Raw genomic sequence first — 24,126 nt, 5'->3', positions numbered from 1 at the left:
ACCAAGCAACCAGCAAAAGATATTGCAACACAGCACAAGTTCTAGTCTCTGTCACCAGCCAGCACAGTATCACACAACATGCAGCCAGCACAGCAGCGAGCTCTCATACGAATCAACACAGAACAGTGACAACCTTGCAAAGTAATCAGTTATTTAATGGTGCACATACAAAAATCATTTTTATCCTTTACCTGCACCTCTAATAGTTTATGTCAATGGCAGAATGAGAAGTCAGCATAAGAAACAATTTTTAGCTAAAAGGCACATGTCTACAGTGAATCACTGTTGAATACATTGCAAATGCAGTTCTGCTGTTCGACATCTAACTTCACAGTATGGAATATCTTATCACCAAATACAAGTCAAGGATAGGAGGCAAATAAATACAGAATTAAGAAAATAGAAAACCTCATTTAATAAAAAAGTATTCCTTTTGGGGAAACCTTTGTATTATTTGTCTACCTCACTTTCAACAGACAATTTAATAGGAGGGCTGAATGTATATTAAAAATAAAATTTTGGCTAATTGTTTTTCTTTGGTTTTAATTAAATTACATAGCTCAGAACATAATGAACAAGCCTCTCACAGCTCATTAAATACAGCCCCCGATACAGCTGTGCAACTGATCCGAATTCCTCAGGTTTTTCTGGCCCATGCACACTTGGCCACACACTCAATTCCAGTTCTCGCTCCTGACTGTCTACAGGGCTGTTGTGAAAAAGGTTGAAGTCCTCAACTGCTGCACAGATGTTTCCTTTGCAGGTATCAAGCCACTTTACAAAGGTAAGTGTGTTTCATTACCTCCATTTGGTATGAGAAAAATAAGGCAGATTAAGTGATCTAGTTGACCTAGCAGAACCAGGACTTCTGTGATACTTAATCTTATTCCTACACTTTAGAAACAAGGCAGCTAACAATACAGAAACTCACACATTCCCAGGTGAGCATCTAACAAGGAGAGTGTCTTAATGTGACTTCGTCAGTTATCTAGGTACAAGAAACTTCTATGGAAGTGGCATTCAGAATATTGGAGGTGATTTCATGTAGCTTTCAACATGTGAACTGCAGTATACAGATAATCTATCTCATGTTTCCTAATTTTTATATTTTTTTTAATACATAACTTCTGCAAGCTTGTTTGTGTGGGTGTATTTTTGGGGCCAGGGGGGTAGAAGATGTGTTTGAGAGGTGTTATATTCAGTGATATCATCACAATATTAAGGGATCTGGACAACCTCTTTCCACATCTGCTTTATTTCATTGATCAGTACTGCATTTTTAAGTTGCCAAACAGGACACCTGTGAGGAACCAGTTTACCACAGCACTTTCGCGTTAGTTCCTGTGTGTGGGACTCACCTCACATAACTTTGGCTGCATAACTTTCAGATAGATAATTCAAGGGAGCCACCTAAGCGCTTCTCTCTGGGGGGGGGCAGAGGACATCCACAGGCCAATACATTCCAGCTGGAGAATCACTGCAAAGCATGTGGCAACCTGAAATCTTCATCCAAGCCATAAAGCAAGCAGTGCTGCTCTGCCCTAACACATACAACCTGCTTGCACATAACGGTTTTGTAAATGGCCTCTTCCACTTCCATACTTTGTCAACACTATATACACCACCCCAGAGCATCCACAGTCCATACTGAAGTGACACACTATTCAAATAGATTGTAGCACTACCAAGACAGACTTGGGCATACAGTCTTCCACAAAAGAAATGTTCTCTGCTTGTTGAATCAGCCACTGATAGCTACTCACCTATGCCCACTTCAGCCCAAAAATTGTTTTGTACATAGCATAAATGTCCCTATTTGCTTTACAATCTGTTACACATCATTCCTTATGTAAGTACTGAGAAGGTCAAAGACTTTCTGAAAATGCAACATGCAACTATATTTAGGAAAATCCTTCTTATGAAGAAAACCTTAGGAAAGGAAGAAAGTTAACAGCAAGAAGGCATCCTTCACAAAAACTAAATCTATGTCCAAATGCAGATAAAGAAACACAAATATTTTTAAGTTAAATATATAAATACCAAATCATTATTCCCCCCCAAAAAATCATGAAGCAACTAGTAAGAGATACCGATAACTAAGAGTAAATTATATCCATTCATTTCTATCTAAGAATAAAAGTCTTCCTGTAAAGCTAATCAATTATCAGAATTTAAAAAAATAAAATAAAACTCATGCTTAAAGAAGTTAGGACCATGGCATTAAAAAAGTCAGCATTTTGCTTGTGTGCACTGTCAAAGAGTTTGAAGGACATTCTCACACTAAAAACCTTAATAGGAGACTGATGTGCCCATCTCAAATAGAAGTTAAAAGAAGTGGTTACAAAACTTCTTTTATATATATATATATATAAAAAAATAAATGTTACAATAGACAAAATAGTAAGAAATCACTGGAACTGGATGGCACTCACTCAATTTTGAAGCAACTGAAGGGTGAAAAGCTGATCTAGTAACCGTGGTGAATAACCTTTCATCAGCCTTGTCAGCCTTGTCACCGAAAGACTCCAAACTGGCAAATGCTTCAGAGGAGATACAGAGATCTACAGTCTGAAACACCTGATGTCCATGTCAGGCAACCCAACAGAACCTTTAACAAAAATGTAGAAGTAGGCAGCATCTGAGCCGCTTTAACAGGTTGGGACACTGCCAACAAAGATTTTTGTAAAGAGAGGTTGTCTGTCTGTCACCTAGCTGTTGAAGTTCTTCAGAGGAAAAGTATGTGAATAAAGGAGATTTGGTTAATAATCAAAGTCCACTTTGATTTCTAACAGATATTAGAAAGATATGTAAGACATATCATCAAAAACTTATAAAAAACCTAAGCAGCTATGGGATTAACACACACACACAAAATACAGTTAAAAGTACAAGGGTAGAAGAAAACGCAATTTTTCACAGTGGAGGAAAGTCACTAGTAGAGTTGAACAAGGCTCTAGGAATAGTACATTCAACATAATTGATAAAAATAAGAACGAACAGTAGGTGACAGCCTGCTGATGATAGCTAATTCACTGAGGGTAATAGGGATGAAGTCTTACTACAAAGAATCGCAAAAGGTCCTTGTGAAATTTAGTGATCAAAATGCCAGGTTAAATTCAGCAGAATTAAATACAGTCACGCACAGGGGATAAAAGAAGCTTAATTTGACAGCACAGTTACAGGCTTTAAGCTTATCACGGCCCCTCAGGAGCAGGACCTTGAGACTACAATAGATAGTTTTATGAAGATGTCAGTTCCACACTCAGTAACAGTCAAAAGCTAGTCAATATTATAAGCAATTATGAAAGGAAGACAGACCACAACTGAGGAGATCATTGTAAAACTGATGTCTGTGCTGACCACAGTTTATACTGTGCAGTTTAGGCCTTCCAGTCTTCTCTGTCTTGAAAACATCTGAGCTGTAAGTTGTAGGAAACGAGAAAATATACTGGAGAAGCATCATTCTATACCTGTTCTACTATATTTTTCCACAGATTACTCATAGATGACAACGGTGACAGGTGATGGGCCAAATGGGCCTTTGGTCTAGATGGAGCTGTAGTCAACCCAGTATGCTTTTCTTCAGTAAAGCTGATACCATCAAATGCACTGGAGAACACTAAAACTCATTGCCTACCTGTGGTACAACCATAGGTGTGTGCAGCTCACAAATACATTGCATCAGTTCCATCTGGGTTCTATGGGGACTGCAGGGATCTCTCCTTTTAATTCATTATCTCCAACAAAGGTCCTCCCTGTGCTACTTGTCACTCAAACTTCAGGTTTTGCTGAGTTTGCAAGGATGTGGTAGAATGAAGAAATAAAATTCACTGATGAAAGAACTTTTAGAAACTTTTTCAGTTGTGTGCTTAAGTACTGGCTCTCTAAATGCCCCCAAGAAGACAGAGACAATTAAATGTGTCTTGTCACTTAAGTTGCAGCTCAGAAATCACAGGTAAAAAGCAGTTAAGTTGGGTGAGAAGTTGCCAATATAAATATATTCACCAAGTAATGGTGCTACCAATATTGAATTTCAAAAACAGTAATTTATTTGGTGTTACAGAATTCATATTGTTTCTGTATACCATCACTCACAATTCCACATTTGAAGTGAGAGAAACAGCAAGACAACACAGACCTTGCAAGAACTCTTAATTAGCTTACTTTAAATTAATTATTCTGAGAAAGTCTAGAATATTCTTTTACCCCAAGACAAAAAAGTTTTGCCCAAAGTCAAGCTGTGCAAGAAAGCAATGGTTGCTGATCTGTGTTGTTTGCAGACACAGCATGTCTGATGTGATTTGTCAAAACTTATTTTTCAGTTTACAGATTGAGCAATTCTGAGGCTTTGGTATTTTTCCAGGCTCTTGGGCAACTGTTGGGCTTCCTCCTCATAGTGAAGACCAATGTTAACAGTTTCATGGCAAGTTATCTCTGATCGCTACACAGGCTCTCTATAATTAACCAGGCCAAGCAATAATCCCAATGGAAGCCACAGCTAATTAAATCTATATTATCTTTTAACCACAATGCAAAAATCACCAAGTGTTTTTATACATATATCTTCATTATTTTAAAATGTATACTTCCAGATTCTTCATAGCTAGATATTAGGGCTTGTTAATCCTAGCCTGTGACGTACAACAGAAGGTGAATGTGCAGAGGTGATAGGCAAAACTCAACTTCAGTAATGTCTCAGAGGAAAACTGATGTTTCTTCTTTTTTGATGTTTTGACAGTTCTGACATACAAAGGACACATAGCATGCACAGGGGTCTTGGGGTGACACAGGTCTGCTTCAAACTGATGCTAGCTTTAAGGCTGAGCTCCACATGGCACCTGGCAGACAATCTTACAAGCCAAAGACACTTAAAACTTTCCTATAAAATCTTCTCCACTCTTGGTTCTAAGTCCTAAGAAACTTCTTAAAGCTGAATTTGTTAAAGCTTAGCTGTGAAGTTCTGTGTCTTACAAGAAAAAAAGAAAGAAATGAAAAGCCTTTCTGTGTTGAAGGCAAGATTAGTCACTAACCTAAAACAAATGAAACTGGCTTTAAGGTTGAATCTTAAATTAAACTTAATTGATAGTCAGGTTCCTCACTAGCACAACTAAGAAACAAGGTATGACTGACATGGATAATTTGTTAATTTTGGTTTATAACAAAATGCAAATCTACTTCTTTGAAGTTGGTTTTACAGTTGTTTTATAAACTGCTCGTTTGATTCATTAGTGTAAACTGAGACCTTCTAAACTACTACTGCTGTTACTTATTGAATTTGTTATAATTTGGGTTTGATTTAGTACTCACATTTGGTAATTAGAAAATCTAAAATTAAGCTAGGTACACAAGCACTACCTACTCTTTCTTGACTCCAGTTTTTGTTAAGTAGCAGTAAGTTCATTTCTTTCAGTAGGCCATAACCACATATAAAATATTTAGACAACTGATTATTACAGTTAGACAACGGTTACTTTTCTTGCAAGCCTGATTAGTTCCTTCTGATTTAATCTTTGGTTTTCCCTTATATTCCAAGGTAAGTCCTGTCTTGGACAAACGACAGGGTGGGGGGAAGACTACTCTAGCAGCATTTTGCTTCCATCGTCCCATATTTTCATATCAGAGAGAACTGAAACGAAGTTGTTCATGGTAATTTTGACAGTCTTCATTTGGAAAGAATTTGGCAAATATCTGTTATATCTACAAATCAACACATCAAAGAGCTAACAGATGAGGGATTTGTACACCAAAGGCAAAGCCATTACTTCATAACATCACTTTTGTTATGTTTCACATTGATAATAAATTATATCCTAGAATACAACTAATAATCTGATTTTACATGGCATAGCATGCTTGCAGACTTCTGAGAATTAGCAACTGCTGGAGCTCAACCATCTCGCATAAGCACCTCCTTCTCTGACTCAAAAGGAGAGCTCCAAGGTGTTTACCGCTATGCTATTTATTTCTTTGCCTCCATATTTTGTGCTGCTGAGTCTGATCGGGCCAGCAAGGCTTTTTATAGACTGCTGAAGGTAAAAAAAATGAACAGAGAAATTCAGCGTTTGCTACCAAGGACGTCTTGCAAAATGACCTCCATGGCTTTCTCCCTAAGAGCACCTCTCATGGGTGCTGCTGGTTTCCCCAAACTCACCTGTTCCTGGAGGAAAGCAGGTGGTCATTAGCTAGCACAAACACCTTTGCTCATATTGTGGCACTGCCTCAATAATTCCCCACTACTTCAGCAGCAAGGCCAGCCCAGCTGCACCAGGGTCACAGTGACCTAGAGGGTCACTGCAGCACACTTCTGGTAAAAGACCTCCGTGCCTGATTTCTAGGGGTTGGAGCGTTGCAACTCTGCTGAGGGCCCACTGTCCCCACCCAGTGCACAGACATCCACACAACAGCCCACATTGGTCCATGTGGTCAAAAATTCAGAACGCTCATTCTCCCAGCTCCTGCTCTTTAATGGAAAAGGCAAAACTGTTTTAGACAGAGAAGCCAAAACCCAGGATTCCCCACCTTCCCCACATGCACACAAGGCAAATCAAGAGTATGCTATCATACCACAATACCATCTCAAGCTGTAGGCTTGCCTTAAAAGAGTCACTACCTCACATTGTATCAGGCCCCTTTCTATCAAATCATATTAAATAAATTGTAAGAATACATAGTAGATAGGCCTTCCCAGGATTAAGATGACCAGATGTGTCATTTCAGACTCACTAGCAGGATTATTACATTGACAGACAGTAGTGCTGGACTTGCACGAAAACAGATTATAGATATTTCTAGGCAAGAAAAACCTGGGCAAAGTAGTGTCTAACGCGTATTTTCACACTGGGATTTAGGCATCTCAGTGCACAGTAATTCCTACATTATATGCTCATGTGGTTTATTAGGTGCACTTCTAGACCTCTTTTGAACAGTCTGTCAGGTTTGCATTGTCGAAAGCAGCAACAAAGCTTTGAAAATAAACAACAAAACCCAATTCTCTCTCTCTTCATCAGTTTTGTTTTCAGGATGAAGGGATCTTAGATAGAGCTGAGACATCTAGAGAGTCCAGGCACCTCCAGGGTCAGAGGACAGCAAAGAGAAGACTTAATCCTGCCACAGAAATAATGAACTTGCTAGTACCCCTTGTACATCATTACCTTACTTATACATACTCTGCCCTACCTGAAACTCAGCAAACTGTCAGTCCTCCATAAATCCATATGTGCTTTGCTGGGATGGAGATTTATGCATTTTTGATCACTCTTAAGAATTCCCAAAATCAAATCCAAGTTTAGGAAGGAAAAAAAAGTTTTAGTGTTTTAGCAATTACACTAACTGTAAATTTCAACTGTGGCAGTAACAACCTTATTGCACTGCTGCGTGAGCCAGTGTTCATATAGTGGAAGGATAAAATCTCTTCTTGAAACATATTCTCCCTCAAAACTGTCTCCTGTAACAGAGAATATCTACATCGGGGGAAGTTTCAGCAATATAATAGTTTGTCTGTCAGATGTGTACATATGACAGCAAAAGCTGACACATATAGCTACAATGAGTAACAACACATCACCAATTTAAAGCCGACTGCAAACAATGCATCATATTAAATCATTCATCCCTGTAGCAGCCGCACCCAGTCCTGTTTAAGAAGACACCTTCATCGTCTCATTAGGTGTATGTCACAAGGGAGGGCCTGGAAGAAACTCTTGTCAGGATAACCCATATAGTTCAAATTTAATTTCTGAGATGAGTCAACCCTTTTACACGTCACCACTGCAGGTTTTACAAACAGCAGCAATTTTAACATAAGGAATGCATCACCTGTGACACACAAAGGATTTTACAAGCCATCCTCACCTTCCATCTAACAGTTCCGTACCTCAAAGCAATGCCAGGTTCTCTACAATGGTGCAGTCTGCTGAACCTCTTACCCATAATTACTCGATCTTTTTCAGAAAATTTGTTAACTGATGTTCCTTCTCTCTCAGTCTGTCCTTTGTCTCCTCCTAGTCTGACCCATGACACTGAACCCATGGCACTTGCAACATTGAAACGTATCATAACTCCCTTATTTGCACTAGAAAGTTCCCATACCTGCCAACATACACCTTGAAAAAGGTCCCATGTAGTAGACTGACTATCAGTATCCCAACTTTAAAGCCTTTCCCTCTCTGCAGATGGTAAAGAATATCTGAAGATGACTGCACTTGCAGGACTGTTCTCTGCAGAACTCACCAGAACCCTTATAGCCAAAATGGACACACATCGTAGTAGCAGCAGACATCTGCATCTCTATGGCTTTCCTTTTATTATTTGCAAATTATCTACAATACAACTATTCCAAAAAATGTATTCCTACTGATCTATTACTGTGCAGATCCCATATTTAACTTCAGATGCAGCATGGGGATTGATAACTTACAACAGGCACAGGTACATGTACATACCTCATACTAGCATTACTTCTATATAAATACCGCTCTGCTTCTTTACTCAATAGGAAATCAAACTTGTTTGACACCTGTACAATATTTCTTTGCAAATCAGGTAAGGAATCATATACTCCAGATAGTCCCTAATCCTGCCCAATTTACCTACATTGTCCCATCATCTTTCTCCACTTCCACTTCAGAAAGTAACCAGAGTTAACAAAGGGCTTTGATCTAGTGACTGACGTCTGGAATCTAAATATGATGCACAAGCAGTATACACATACAAAAACGCGAATGAATGCTAGGCACAAAACCACCTCCTGCTCTTTCTTTCCAAATGCACAACATCCACACAAAATATACGTTCTCAATTACAGCCAACTCCACCTTGACAGCAGACATTCCTATACTGCAGTCAGGCTGTAACATAAGCCTCACAGAGATTCCTCAACTAGCTTTAAAGTAGTTCTAGCTTTAAAGTAGTTGGGCTCACATACAAGTAACAGTGGTGCTGCTACAATAAAATACACTGAAGATGATGGAAAACTACTGGAGGGTTAGGGTGTTAACCCATCAGCAGAGGATTAAACGGGATGACCGAGATAGCTGCTGCCCTCAGGTGACAGCCCCACCCTGTGGAAGGTGCCCTGTCCCTTCCAACAGCATCAGCGAATGGCACAGAAATCCATACATAGACCAACCCAATTTATAGTCCAGCACATTAAGGTAAACAAGGAGCACAGATCCACATACCATTCAGCCATCAATGGTGGCAGGAAGGATGTGACAAAGGCAAAAGAGATAGCACCTGAGTTACCATCCCACTTAATCCATCGCTAAACATGCACAGAGACCATGTGACCACGATGCCATAAGCCTCACCACTCCTACCAATAGCAGTGGTGCCCAAACTTTAGTCATCCTTGCAGCTTGTATTCTCTTATTCTCCATTGTAATTGGAATTGCTTGCACCAAATGCCAGAGAACCAGTTTGCTAGGGCAATACACAGAAATAGCCAATTTTGAGTGAATATTGAATCTGCAGAAACCACCACTGAAAGAAAATGACACACAAACATCACAGGGACATCTGTGTGATGTGCATTCCTAAAAAGACTTACACATAATCAACTTAGATCTTTTTTTGCTAATGGGTTTGTATCTAAGCTACAATGAAAATGTCAATTCCAAAAGGATACAGTGCTTACTAACATGATTTCTTTAGCTCAGGGCAAACCCAACTGAATTATGTCATAAACTGCAGGAAGAATATATATTCACACATCCAAGAAAGAGCAGCAAAACACTGTAACCAAAGCTGGACTGTTGCTTCTACACTGGAAGTCAGACTGCACTGACATCAAAGCTTGGTAACAAGTGCTGTTCCTCAGCATAGATAAATGCTGCTATCTACTAGTTACACATCATCTAATAGTGGCAATATATTGTCTTTCCTTACTTTTGTTTAAACTCTTTGTCAGCGACCAGAATTCCTTACCCGTGGGTATCATTCTGCCATTGCTGGGTTGTGCTGGACAAACTGTACTTATTTTAGAATAGCACTTATGTCCTACAAAGGGGTCTTCTGGCAAAGACAATATACTGCAGCCTGTCAAACTGAGCTCTGTTGCTCACTGCAATAGAGTTCAGAGATGCCACACAAATTACTGGAGGAGGGCACTGTGGTCTAAATAAGAGAGGACAAAGAGCTAAGAAATCAAACAACAAATCCCAACTCTATCAGTCTCTCATTCAGATGGCCTCTTACAGATTACAGTGTCTTGTGAATAAAGCTGATCTGAGGAGACTGGATTCATCCCCAGATTTGGCATGCAGCCGTTGAGCAGGTCACCTAAATTTCTAGGCATTGGCCTCTCACTTCCATGGGAAGATGTTTCAGTAAAACTGGTTATGCTATTTTGCAATTAGGTGGTGTTCCTTAATGAACCCTTAACAAATTAATAAGGCTAATGTGCTGAATTCCTTGAGTTGCGATCCCTTGAAATGCAATTCTTCTTCCATACTACTAAACATCTTACTACTACATTTTCAAGAAAGAGAGGTGCCTTTGGTACAAGTAATTTGAATACTTAAAAAAATGTTTTAAAAATACTGTAATATGAACAATACACATCAGGCACAACAGCTTCCTGACACTGCTTCCAAAAGGTAGAAAGCAGTAAGTGTGGTGAGGCTACCATAGGAGGAGCTGTAGGCAAGAAGAATTAGCAGATGGAGAGCAGACACCTCAGCAGTTCACCTGGTCATGCACTACTACTAAAATCTCACTGTCTACCAAAGGTGGAAAACAGGATGGAAGCAGAAAGACACAGATGTTTGGTTTCATTTTATTTGCTGAAAGAAGAGGAAGAGAAAAGGACTTATTATCTTACTGCCATGAATGACCAGAATTCATGCCCCAGCTTGGTGTATGGGACTTGCCATAACCCACAGAATGCATCCTAGACCAGGACTTCCAAACTTGCTTGCAGTGCTACCACCATCTATTATAGCAGCCGTAGAGGTTCTGCTAGTGATCACAGTAGCCACTCTTGACTTTCTGTTGAGCCAAAAGCAAACACAGGGGAAAGCATGTTTCCAGCTTCATCCTCTCAGTTGGACTGGACAAAGATTTGGGGATGCTTGACCCCCTTTCTCTGACCCTCAAGCTAATGCCAAGCTTTTGTGCTGAATTTGAAATCAGTGTATTTGTCCTCCCCACAACAAGCTTGACATAAAGTGTTAAGAAACTTGACAAAGTCTTTCACTATTAAAGACCTGTAGCCTGCCACCTTCCTGTAAAATGACAAAGAGGTTCTCCTCATCACCCATGTGCTTCAGGCACTGTTCAAAACTGCAACACCATCAGCGCTCAGAGTGGTGAACTAGCTGTATAGCTTTGGACATCGTATCTCAAGCAAGATGGGAACCAACTGCAGAAAGTCAATAAAAGATGAGTAGATCCAAGAAGCAGGACTCCAAAAGGAAGACTAAACTGGCAAGGATTTCTGAACCAAAAAAAGGAAGACTGTGGATTTCTCCAATATGTTAAAGACCATTTTAAGAAGGAAGATGCTAGGTCTGTTACCAGTGTCTGTGGAGACAAGAGAAGGGCTTAAGTGCAGCAAGGAATGTGGACATCTAGTAATACTGTCTTATAGTGAGATAAGAAACCACAAGGAATGGACCAGGTAAGGAGATTGTGGAGCCACCATTACTTAAGAGACTTAAGAAAACATTAAGCAGACATTCAACATAAATACCAGTGATCCCATTCCAGGGCAAAGGGAAGAATTAATTACATGATCACTGAAGGACTCTTCTAATACTCCTCTCCCTGACACTTTGGGAAGTCAGTATAAGCACATGCAAGCAGGCTGCTAATGCAAGGTGTATATCTACATGATACATCTAGCAAAGCTTGCCTTGTCTTCTCAGGAAAGTTCCTGCTTCTCTGTCATGGAACCGTAGACCCATACACCTGCAGTTCCAAAAACACCCTTTCCAATCCATCCATCTCCTACAGACTCACAAAGCTCTTGGCTCAGTTATAAGTGATGCAATGATGATTGAATCTCAGTAAGTGATGCACAGGGTGGAAGATCTAGTAAGTGATTCTGGAACTAAGCATCAAAAACCTGACAACAGCAGACATCAGACAGATTAGAAACCACATATAGAAACCACAGCCAGAGCCAGCAACACAGCAGATACAAAACGAGCAGTGCTGGGTCATGAAGCATCAACCACACTCAAAAATGCCCCACAGATCATGAACAGAACATGATTTCAGAACCTGCAGAACACAACACTCAGTTATGAAGGTGTTCCCAAGAAGGAAAGTTTTTTCAGAACCTTAGGTTCACCTTTCCCATTTAGAATGCTTCAGTCTTCTTCCATTCACATCATGGAATGTCTTAATTCTTTATAGTAGCAACCAGAATTTTATCCCAGAGGAAATTCATCAGTCTCCTGTGCTAAGAAATAGCAAAATTTGGAGAAGTGGCTTTGGCATTGGTGATTACCAACTCACACAAAGAGCAAGTAGCTTCTTCATATTTTATTTACTTAGCTCCATCTTTTTAAAACAAATCTGTATTTACCATTTTCAAAAAGTCCATTATAATAGAAAATGCGATATATATCCCCACAAGAGCCTTTTTCAGGCTTCTTCAGGTGTGGTACATCTTGAAGTATAACATACACAAATTTAAGAAAGAAAACCTCTCCAGGATGGCCTATGAAGAACATGTAAACCTAGATCAATACTGGAAACACAACAAAACTAGCACACCGACTCAATGACAAATGCTAGTTTCATAATTAGGGTGGAGCATGCAAGCCACTATAAAGGTTGCCTCAATCTGAGACTCTCACTTCTGCTGGATACATTTGAAAGCTCCAAATTTTGAGTGAGGTAAGCATAACCTATAAACGTATTGGGTGTTTCAAATCTTTGAACCTAACTTAGATTATTTTTTTTTTTCTTGGGACAGTTGATCTAGTTTTACAGAAAAAAGAAAAAAACCCAAATCTTTTCATCTAGCTTAAGCATTAATCATGCTGCATGGTTAGTAAAGCAATGAACAGGGTGTCAGACATATTTCAAAATTCTGATGTACAGAATTGTTATTGTCTGCTTGGTTTGCAGTTATTCATCAAGACAACATCTGAGAAACATGGAACATTTACTCAATGATAACCTTCTGAAGTATTTTACCCAGTATGCTTTAATGGAGGGCAGCACCAGTGCACTGTCCATTGGTGGGCTGAAAAATCTACTTCAGAATCAATTTGCACAGTACCTGAAGGTAAGTTTCACTCTTATTATATTCACTGTGAATATTGCTATGAATGTATAGGAAAACGTAAATAAACGTAACTATGTTGCAAGGCAGATTATTGTGCTCAGGTGGTTTCACTGACTCCATAAACCACCCTTGAATAAGGGTTGGCTTATAAACTTCATTCACATTAATGAAAAGTAGCTCCAAACAGATATCTGAGCAGGGAGTTTATTACAAAGCCTTGTGAAATAAAATGCAAAAGTCTAAGAAACTCTTTTGTTTGGGATTTTTTATGTAATCCAAATTTCACCTAGATTATTGCATCTGAGTCTTATATTCTTTGTTTCAGTCTAAATAATAAGTCTTGAATCTAGAAATTATATAGAAAAATCTTTAAACCAAGTAAATTGGTAGAACAAATTTAAAAGTAAGAGATACGAGCCAACTTCTATCTAGATTAAGTTCCCATCACTACAAAATAAAAGAAGGTTTTCCAGAAAGATGCCAAGTAAAGAGATTCCATCAAGCTAGAGAGAGAAATACCCATTTCCTATAGCTGGAAAAAAATCTAGGTTCTGATTTCAGATATATATTCTCCGTCAGACCTTTCCTGAACTGCATTGATTCTTTTGCTAGACAAATCCTTAAATACTGTATTTTGGATAGCTGACAAAAGCAATTTTTGCTAAAGGTCTGAAAGAAGTTGCACCTCAATAGAAAAATCCAGTATTTTGAAAACTACAGTAATCCAATTTAGTCATTTCATTATGAAATCATGTGACTGAACATGACACATGAAGTGGCTAATTACAAACAAACAAACTAATAAAACACAAAGGTTTTTTCTTTTTAAAAACTTGTGTAGAAATTAATTGCAAAAAATGAGTAAGAAATGTGATGGCAAATCCAAAAATGTAATGCTTTTTATATTAGCTGTACACAATTTAGCACCATACCCATTTTCTCAGACATATGGAAATAGAAGTGTCCAGGAAAAACAATACTGATGTTTTCTGTCTGGACATCAGACATTTTCAAGCACCTAGTCTGTTTGCAGAAATATATGGCACTATAATAAACCAACATAAAAGCAAGACAGGACATTGAAAAACATGTATAGGCACAAAATATGAAGAAATACAATATTTGAAAATCTGAATTGTAAATCAAACCCAGGTTTATATTACTTAACTAGTCTGATCAGGGATGTTATCAGAATACTCACTGCATTTGGGGTTTTAGATGCACTCTTACCAGACACAACAAATAAAAGGAGCTAATAATCTAAACTAGATTTAATTCATTAGCAAGAATTTTTCAATAGTGAATACGGTATTCCTAGCAAAGAGAGGAAAAGGGGAGGGAAAGAGACTCTTAAGTCCTAGTCCAAAGTCTAATGAAAGGAGCAACATGTTTTCAAATAGAGTATTCACAGCCTAGATTAGTATCTAATTAAGCAGTAGGTGGTATGTATATTAATTTTTACTGGTGACTATGTATATGCTGCAGCTATTCCACCTGCTCCATTTCCTAAATTCCAAGTTTACCTACAAGACTGAACTAATCTGTCTCAGCAAAACTTGATACTTCTGAAATGGTTATCATATCTATCTTAACATTTTTGGCAGGTGACAGCAGGCACTGTATTTCTAGTTTAACCAGTAAAACTGGTAAATACATCACTACCAGTAACACCTTCAAGTAACACCAGCTGTTGACTGCATCATTTCTTGCCAATAATCCTCAGAGGAAAACAGTTGTGGCAATCTATTAATTTCATTCTCTCTTTTTTTTTTTTTAATTTTTTCCCTATAAAAACAGGATTCATTCTCACTTGATAACATAATTAAATCGTTGGACAAAAATAATGATGGAAGTATCAGCTTTGATGAGTTTGTGATGCTTATAAAAAAGATAACTGGTACAGGACAGTAGAGGCATCTGCAATAATGAATATCACCGCTTTGAAGGAGAAGAGCTTGGCATTTGCATACACTATATGTACACCTAAACCCACAGATGTTATGATTTTAAAACATACAGAATAAAGATTTGACATATAACAAAGTTCATCTTGTATTGTGTTTCCTGCATATTCACTAGCCACACTTTCCAGCTAAGCTGCCTCACAGTTAGTTCAGAACTACCTGTTTCTATTTCACACTACATTTAGAAAGCGGTGTTTAACAAACCCTGCTTTACTACAGCTATTATTTGGGCCTCTAGAGCAATTCAAACGAAATGGTTTCTAAAACACACAAAAGGAAACAATGTAGCATTCCATTTGAAGAGTGTCTCCTAGTGCACACTATCCAATACTTCTCCCGGTTCAGTTTCTTCATTCACATAAGAGGATGCTTCCATATGGTAAACAGTTGAAATTTTTAAAACACAAAGTACTTATTTACAATAACAATGTAACAATAGTAAGTATGACGACTGTAACATTACATGTTCATTTTCAATTATATTTACCCAAGTTTTTGGGGTTTTTTTGTCATGACTTGTAAACAGAAATACATAAGTATATATAGGAACTGAGTGATTGCTGTGGCCGTTAAAACATTCATTGTATTTATTTGGTGCAGTTTTAACCTCTTCATTGCATGATCCCCTGTGACATGTATTTTCACATATGTAATTCATGAGCATTATTATTTACTTTAAGAGGAAATTAGTGAAAAAGAAGATAAATGAGAAGAATGGAAATTTTGAAGACAAGTAATTCAGTAGATTAAGCACTAATCCTACTAGAGAATTTGGAATTTTAGACTGAATTTTAACACCAACATCATCCATTATCCTGATAAATCAGTTACATTTCAGTTACTTAAGGACTTAAAGACTCAACTTAATTGCAAAGCCTATCAAGTGCTTTTAAGATCCTATACTACAGTGGTTCCTATTCCTGAATTTCCCCTCCATGAAATGAGGAATAAAGTACTCCACACCAGTGATGCATAAATAGAAGCCTCAAAAATTATGATATTTAAACATTATATGAATGTTCTAACAGGCTCCTGGGCCATTCTTTTACACAAACCCTTCAGCTGTTAAAATGTGTTATGCTTCTTGGAAGAAAATAAAAGCATAATATTTATTATTTTTTCTGGCTTATAAAAAAAATATTATTGTAAATTAACAATAAGCTTTGATTTCAAAATTAAATATACCATACACGCATTTGCTTACCAAGCTACATTAGCTACTTTACATGCATAAGTAAAATCACAGAATTTTAAGAGGTGCATTTGCACGAGTGGGGCATACATTCCTTTTCATCTCTTAGACAACCTGAAAAATTTTTTAATTCAATCAGGCTACTGACATCCTGAATAGGAAAATCGGGCATCAAGAAACAAACATGTTACACGAGTGTCACCTACTGGCAAAATCTATTTCTGCACAATTTCTTGAGTTTATAGAAAATACACTTATTTTACCCAGTCCAATATTTGAAGTTGCATGCTCCTACACAAGATGCAATAGGTCATGAAGAACAACAGTCACAATTAAAATTAGCTTTTTTAAATTTAAAATAAAAAAAAGCATTAGAAATATTTCTGGGGGCTTTCTTCCCCCTAGAACAGTATTAGAGGTAGTTGCAATTAAATTAACAAAGGACATAATTAAAAGCCTCATCCCCCCAAAAAATCTACGTTTAATAGTAGAGGAAGAAGAGAGAAATGGAATAGAACAGTGACAGTTTTGCCACCCAGTGAATCCAGTTCATTAGCAGTTCACAGACTATACCATTTCCCTTTAAAGGGGTTCATTTTAAAATTATAATTTGCAACAGAAAACTCGTATGAAGCATACTCTCAAGCAAATGCATTACTTTTCTGAACAGCTATCTTCCTGCAAAGGAAAACAGTAATTTACCCATCATTATTATCCAAAAGGCTAAAAAGTAAAGCAGCTTAAGTATATATAATGGGAACATGACCTTCAAATAATCAACCAAGATGAGATCAAGAACTTAAGGGACTGTGATCAGTGCTCGTGTACCTTCCTCATTTTCCCTACTGAAATGAAACGTGTTAAAGAGGAATTGAAAAGAAAACCTTAAGGTGGTATTTTGATACTGTAAATGGTATGGTCTAGTGAACACAGGTAATTGCCATATCAGAGCTTTTGGGGTTTTTTTCTTCAGTTTACATTTTTAATTTAAGCCTAAATGAAAATATCTAATAGCAACTTCAACTATCTCAAACACAGCTCATAAATCACAGCTTATTCATATTTTCAATTTCTAGGTCTCATTTCCTTTAAGTTTTCATCACACAGATATTAAACTTGGGGATTATCCTTTTCCCCCTAGCCTATTTTAAAAACACAATTTTAGCTGTTTCACATTATTAAGTCATTAACTTCTATATTTTGTATGCAGAGACTACCATTTTTTTCAAGGTATTTGAATTCTTAATTCTACAATACTTGCAGTCATTTACACACCAATATAATTTATATCAATATTCCCCAAAACAAGCAATACAGAGTTATACAGCGTTTCCCTCCTACATAATGTTACTCATGGGTGCTTCTGCAGAACCCAGGTTAAGCAGTATTGTTGTAATGATAGTCAGTAGAAATAGATGAACAGCTAAAAGGAAACAAATATTCAGCATTGCAGGCAATTCTCAATTTGCACATTTAGTTGTAAATTTGTTATTGCTCAAAACAGAACAAGTCACAATTGCCTCATCACATACAAACACTTTTTTATGATGCTCAAAACTCTTTAGTCATGCAAGCAATGCTCTTCTAATAGTACAATAACTTATGTTACTTTGAGAGTTGCCAGTAATATTATTTCTCATTATTTCAGACACTTATTTTTCCATTGAAAGCCTAACTCTGAGTTACACAATTACATGACAATCTGTTTTTCTTTCTAATAAAAAAGGTTCAAATTTCCATAGATGCAGACAAAAGGGAAGCAAAGTAGACCATGATACTTTGTATGTACTTCAGAAGAAACTATCAGCTTTGGTGAGTACAGTTCTGAGTATCTGAATGCTTAACAAATTAAGAAGGGATGTAAGTAGCTGCATATTTTACAGTTGCCCCCGAGCTCCCCTGCTGAACTACATATTTGACCCTCTGTCTTTTTTCCCTTTTCTTAAAAATAAAAGGAAATCAAACGACTGCCTCATCAGTGCCTTTCTTCACCCTCTCCCATTTCCAAAGGATCAGGTACACTGTTTACACAAAAGAAAAGTACACTGCTTTGGTCCTACCTTAGCACTCAGCTGAATCACAGTGGCATCACAAGATATTATCAGTGCTGATACTGTGTTTCCAATTAACTGTCTTGGATAATGAAACATCTACATCAGTTTGGTAATTCACAAGCTTCGCTAACCTGCTTCTCTTCCAATCATTTTTATTGATTTGTTATTATACAGAATATATAAGCAGGTTTTAGCACAAGATGGACTCTGCTAAGACAAATTATTTAACAGTTATAATTATTGATAGTGCAAATTTCCCCCTTGGAATGATTTACATCTCTTTCTTGCCTAGAACTGAGATGTCAAAGATCAGATTAAGATGCTGAAATATGACTGGTAACAACCAATTTCAGAACCTTAATGTAGCTTAGAAAAAAAAGAATATCCATTTATGTACTGAGGCATACTGCTTCAATTGTAAACACTGTATTAATCCTCTATGACACTTAACATTCACTCCATTATTTTCTTATGTCCACATAATTTTCTCTTTAACATATATACCTTACTTGCCCTTGAATACAAACTGCAAATCACTCAGTTTCTTGTGGGATAAAATTTTATCCTAGATATATTATACTAATACACAGTACAATTTCTGTCCTGGGAGAAACTGCCTGTACAGCTGCAGCAGACAAGCATCTGTGCTTCTGACTTCATCTAAGTGTGGAGCTCTGCATCTGGGCCAGCTACTGTGAACAACCCTTTGCATAACAGAAAGAAACCAACCGTTCCAAAGGGTGACTCACCCCCTCCTGATGATCTGACTGCATCCTGAAAAGGTACACGAGGTGACTAGCTGAAGTGCAGTCATGAGAAGTTATATAAAACTGGCACTAAAAAGCCCTAGAAACAGATGCCCCAGAATCAGTCTTCCATACTATCCCTCTTGCTTCCCAAAAAATCTACAGTAAGCTTCCAACATCTTCCACATTCTACAATACGCTGGTATTATGAAATTGACCCCTCCAGTTAAGGGTATGTCTTCGCATACACTCAAAGAAGGGTGAAGAAAAAATCCTCTTACAATGACAAGCCCACAAATTTGATGCCAAATGCAACATTTAACTTTGTTCACCTGAGGACATTTCCAAACGCCAACAAGTTTTAGCAGCAAGTCTCACAGTGAGAGACTACAGAGGTTGTCTCTCACTTACCTTCAAAAGTTCAGAGTAGATTCTCTCTCCTATGTATATAAACAACCTTGACAAACAGGTCAAATGCTTTAAAAACCTATTTGTATGTTTCAGACTAAGCAGATGTGGAAAAAAATGTATTTTACTTAAAAATCCTAACAAAACTCTTTCGAAGGAAATTGATAGAGATACAGTAAGTCACTATGAGCAATGCACTTAATTCATCACTAGAACAGATGTTTACATTTTACACCAAGATGCTATTTTTTTCTCACATGTATCTCTGTTCCTTTTTGTCTTTAAAAAAAAACTCTCTTACTGATCATTTTTAAGTTTTACTTTTATGACAATGTGATACCATACTCTCCCGAAGTAGGAAGCACTCCACTCTAAAATTCTACCATTGGCATATAATAATACAGAGCGTCCTGTGGTATCTACAGCACTGAAATTTTTCTCAAAAGGAGGACTGGTGAGGGGGGATGTCTAGTGGTTATTTTTATTATTTATATACAGGAAAGAGAAGAATTTTTCAATAACTTTCCATACAATCTTTATCTTTTTATATAAATTTATATTTTTATAATAGCTTTGTGCTACACTTTCCAGCTTCCCTTCATATTTTACTCTCTAGTAAAGTCAACCTAATCATTACTGTCTACTCCCAGCATCAGTCTACAGCCAAGGAAACAATCAGAAAAATTACAAAAATAAAGCTAAAGCAAATCACAGAAGCAAGCAGGTGAAGGTAAGGGACTATTAAAAGAAAATACCTTTTTAAATAATACTGAATAGGGACAGCAGACAACTCTTCATGTCCTACCATGTAAAAATATAGACAGATCTTAACTTACACAGAGGTAACTCCCTTTTTAGTAAAAGATGTATGTTCCCAAAACATATGCAGGAAAAAAAATCAGTACTTACTACAGGGGTTTTTGTGTCTGGGTCAAATTCTGTAGAATTTGCATCTGGAACAGAAGTTCAAAACAAACACAGTACATACCTGTTGTTCTACATGTACTACAAACTCGTAACTGTTTTGTGGCATTTTGGGGTTTGTCTGCATTTAAGCTACAATCTCACATGTTGAAATACATACTGCACCCTTTTGAAGCAACCACAGGAAACATATAGCCTGTTACACACACTACCTTTCCTACTTCCCAAAACTTTTTCCTTTCAGCTGTTGGTGGTAGAAATTCATCGGTGGTTTCCTGACTGACTGGATATCAAGCAAAAATGAATTCCAAATCAAATGTAAGAATAAATGCAGTTTATTATATTACAATATAGTACAGGAAAATAGCATGCAATATGATAAAAGGAAACAGTACTAGTTATTATGCACAATGTGATAAAAAACCAATAGGGGCAAAACATCGAATCATTACTGCAAACTGTTACAGAGACTACATCGCCAATTACCACCTTAACATCATCCAGGCCCACACTTTGGCTGGGAAGCCCCATTGCAGCCGGTGCCAGGAGTCTCTCAAAAAGTGGGAAAATTTCTATGTAGTGCATCCACCTGTAGGTGAGGCTTCTGGGCCAGTCCCAGAGCCTGCCCACCTTTATACTCAGTGAAAAACAAAAATAGTGTACATACTTAGTGTATGTAAACTTCTAAGTTTACACAAAGTGCAGGCGTGCACTGTCTCATGGTTCATAAGGTTCACACACGCCAGGGACATTGGCCAGAGTGTGGTGGAGTTACCATCATGACAGAAGTGCACACAGTATTTTTTGTCTGGATGGTCCTGCTCATATCTTGCTTGTTTAGGGGGCTCAGGACAAACACCACCTGCTCATTAAAGTTGTCCTTGCACTCCCTGAGCTCACTGTCCAAGTTAAATAATTCCTAATTAAGACAAAGACTTTTTCATAAGCAGTAATCAATTTAATAAATTTTCATCACAATCAGTGAACTAAATCTCTTCATACTACTATGGCTATGGCTACAGTTTGGCTACTGCAACTAATGAAAGCAAGTGAGAAGACCACTTCTCATTATCTGCTCCTCACCATCTGTACACTCCAGAAAGAGACTACAGGGGTGAACTACAAGCACACTTTCTCCTACACTTGTTAGATCAAGAAGCCGGTTTCAAGCAATCTGCATAATAAGAGTTCCTACTGCCTTGCACAGAAAGGTAGCACAGGGTGCTTAGCTGAAAATGATCATGTTGGAAGAGCTAAGTACCTAACAATCATAGGATCTATATAATAGTTCTAATAATAGATACATGTTGCACATTTAGAAAAAAATTTCTGCTAAGCAAATCAAATTCACACGAACATACTGAGCTCACCTTTCCAATTCAAACAGTTTCTTGCAAATTCCACAACTGCCAATTGCATTCCCAGGCAAACTCCTAGAAGAGAAAACAAAAACCTCAGAATTCAACAGCACAAAGAGAGGACTGACAAAGTACTCACTGTTCTGTCTTGACTGCTTCGAAATCTTGGTACCCAGTTGCATACATACAGACTTATAAAAAAGCTAAAACAAAAATGGATGCTCAGCATAAAACTCACTCTTCAAACTTGGCACACTGTAAATACACATGACACAATTATGTGCTTTAAGCCCTTTCAAAAAATTTTTTTTTCTTTCCGTAATTTTATCAATAATTACTGTAAAGACAAACAGAAGCTGAAAGTCTGGGTATATCCAGATTCAAATTTTGCTTTGGCAACTAGTCAAAGTAGTCACTTACAAAATTCTAAGAAATGTGGAGTAGGAACCAAAGTTTCAGAGGCACTTACACAAAACAGCACTTATGTTATAGGCCAGATGGCATCTTTAGACTTTTCCATAATAAAATACACCAGTAAATCAACAAAAATTATTTAATATAGCAAATGTGTACAAAGACACCTAAGTTTTCTGCACACTGATTAGTATCTATAAGATGCTAAGCAAAGATGGAGAACAAAGACTCCCCACTTAACGTGAATATAGCAAATAAAACCTTTGAAGTAGGGACAGTCTTCTCGTTCCTTCCTTATACACTAGATGTACTATGTGACTATGACCCTGACATTATTTACAAGACAAATACAACAGCACAAATACTTCCCTAAGACATGATCCTTCTATGGCAGGGATCCTCAAACTACGGCCCGCGGGCAGGATACGGCCCCCCAGGGTCCTCAGTCCGGCCCCCGGTATATACAGACCCCCCCACCAGGGGGCTGGGGGGGGAAACCAAGCAGCCGCAGATGACGGCCTGCCACTGCATCCGCGCGCCGGCACCCTGGTTAAACAGTTTGAGGACCCGTGTTCTATAGTATATGTTTGTCTGGGGTTTTTTAAATCAAATCAATTAGCTTGCTATACACCTTCAAAACACAGTAATTTCTGACTCTAATGATCTTACCAAGAAAAGGCTTTTTCTTTGTTCTTGCCCAGGAGATAGCTTGGAGTTTGCCTTCTGTTCCCCTAATTCCAAACCCTCCTGGGACCAGAATGCCACTGTAATGACAGCCATATATAAAGAAACCAACATGTAGAATCAAGCCAGCAAAGGAAGCCCATACAAACTGAAGAAAGACTTCTGAAGTTATAACAATGCAAGCACAATGCACAAAAGGCATGTTTTGTATGACATGTATTCAGAATACACAGAATTTAACTCTAAATTTGGAGATTTGTCTCATCCATCCACCCCAATTCTCATCTGACCAACCTCATGCTTCAGAGTGAAGATCCCACTGCTTAAATACATATTACTTAAACTAGCTACACATTCACTACTCTAGGACCCTAACACCAAAACTTTATGCCTACTAAGTAATACTGAAGAAACAAAATGCATTTTGAAAACAAACAACATCCCATTACAAACACAGATTGAAATCCCAACAATGATTCTTAACACAGATATTTGCAGTGTCATCAGCATTTACTAAGCTTTTATCTAACTACCTTTCACGAAGATGCACGTTGAAAAGAAAAATCTTTCGACAACTGACCTGCACTGTAAAGAAAGTCCAGCTATAAAAAAAACCATCACCCCTCAAAAAAGCCCAACCAAACATCTGCAACTTGTCTAAAGAGATTAAAGCAGAGTTTGAGCATATAAGTTGATAGTATAATTTTCTATATCTGAAGCTAGTCACCAACCACACACATCTATCCCTTTATGTAAGTAACAGAAGTTTGGATGCAGTGAGAAATGCTTTACTGAAGAATTTTTCATTACATGAAATAAATATCATGGTCTGAATTTGGGATACAGAATACCCAATGCCACTTACTCTGCTTTGCACAGTTTGTGCCATGCCTGGTGATATTTCACTGAGTTCTCCGCTTCTGTAGAACGTTCGAGTTCTGTTGAATCTATGTACTAATAAAGAAAAATACGCAATTAAATAGTCTTTTCTTCCACAGGAAGAGCAGCACACACTGTATAAGCAACTTTTCAATAGCATTACGTCAAACTATTAGTTTCAAGTGAATTTCCCAATAAAACTCTAAGAACTTTACTGAAGACCCAGTATTTGCTCTTGTTCCAGCAACCCATGTCCCCTTCTTTGC

At 37.7% G+C, this 24,126-nt stretch overlaps 1 protein-coding gene across 2 annotated transcripts in view; it reads right to left on the bottom strand.

Annotated features, from left to right (window-relative positions):
* CTPS2 (CTP synthase 2) overlaps positions 1–24,126 on the bottom strand; it is a 74,009-nt gene that overhangs the window by 28,697 nt on the left and 21,186 nt on the right. For both annotated transcript variants that reach the window (XM_056327098.1, XM_056327097.1), the window contains exons 10-13: positions 23,847–23,935; positions 22,967–23,061; positions 21,896–21,958; positions 20,511–20,554 (exon numbers count right to left, since the gene is read on the bottom strand). In XM_056327098.1, the coding sequence (XP_056183073.1) occupies positions 20,511–20,554; positions 21,896–21,958; positions 22,967–23,061; positions 23,847–23,935 (291 nt within the window). The remainder of the gene's footprint in view (positions 1–20,510; positions 20,555–21,895; positions 21,959–22,966; positions 23,062–23,846; positions 23,936–24,126) is intronic.

This window comes from Falco biarmicus, chromosome 2 (genome assembly GCF_023638135.1).
Source record: "Falco biarmicus isolate bFalBia1 chromosome 2, bFalBia1.pri, whole genome shotgun sequence".
Taxonomy (NCBI): domain Eukaryota; kingdom Metazoa; phylum Chordata; class Aves; order Falconiformes; family Falconidae; genus Falco; species Falco biarmicus.
This window is presented reverse-complemented; position numbering and strand designations above follow the sequence as displayed.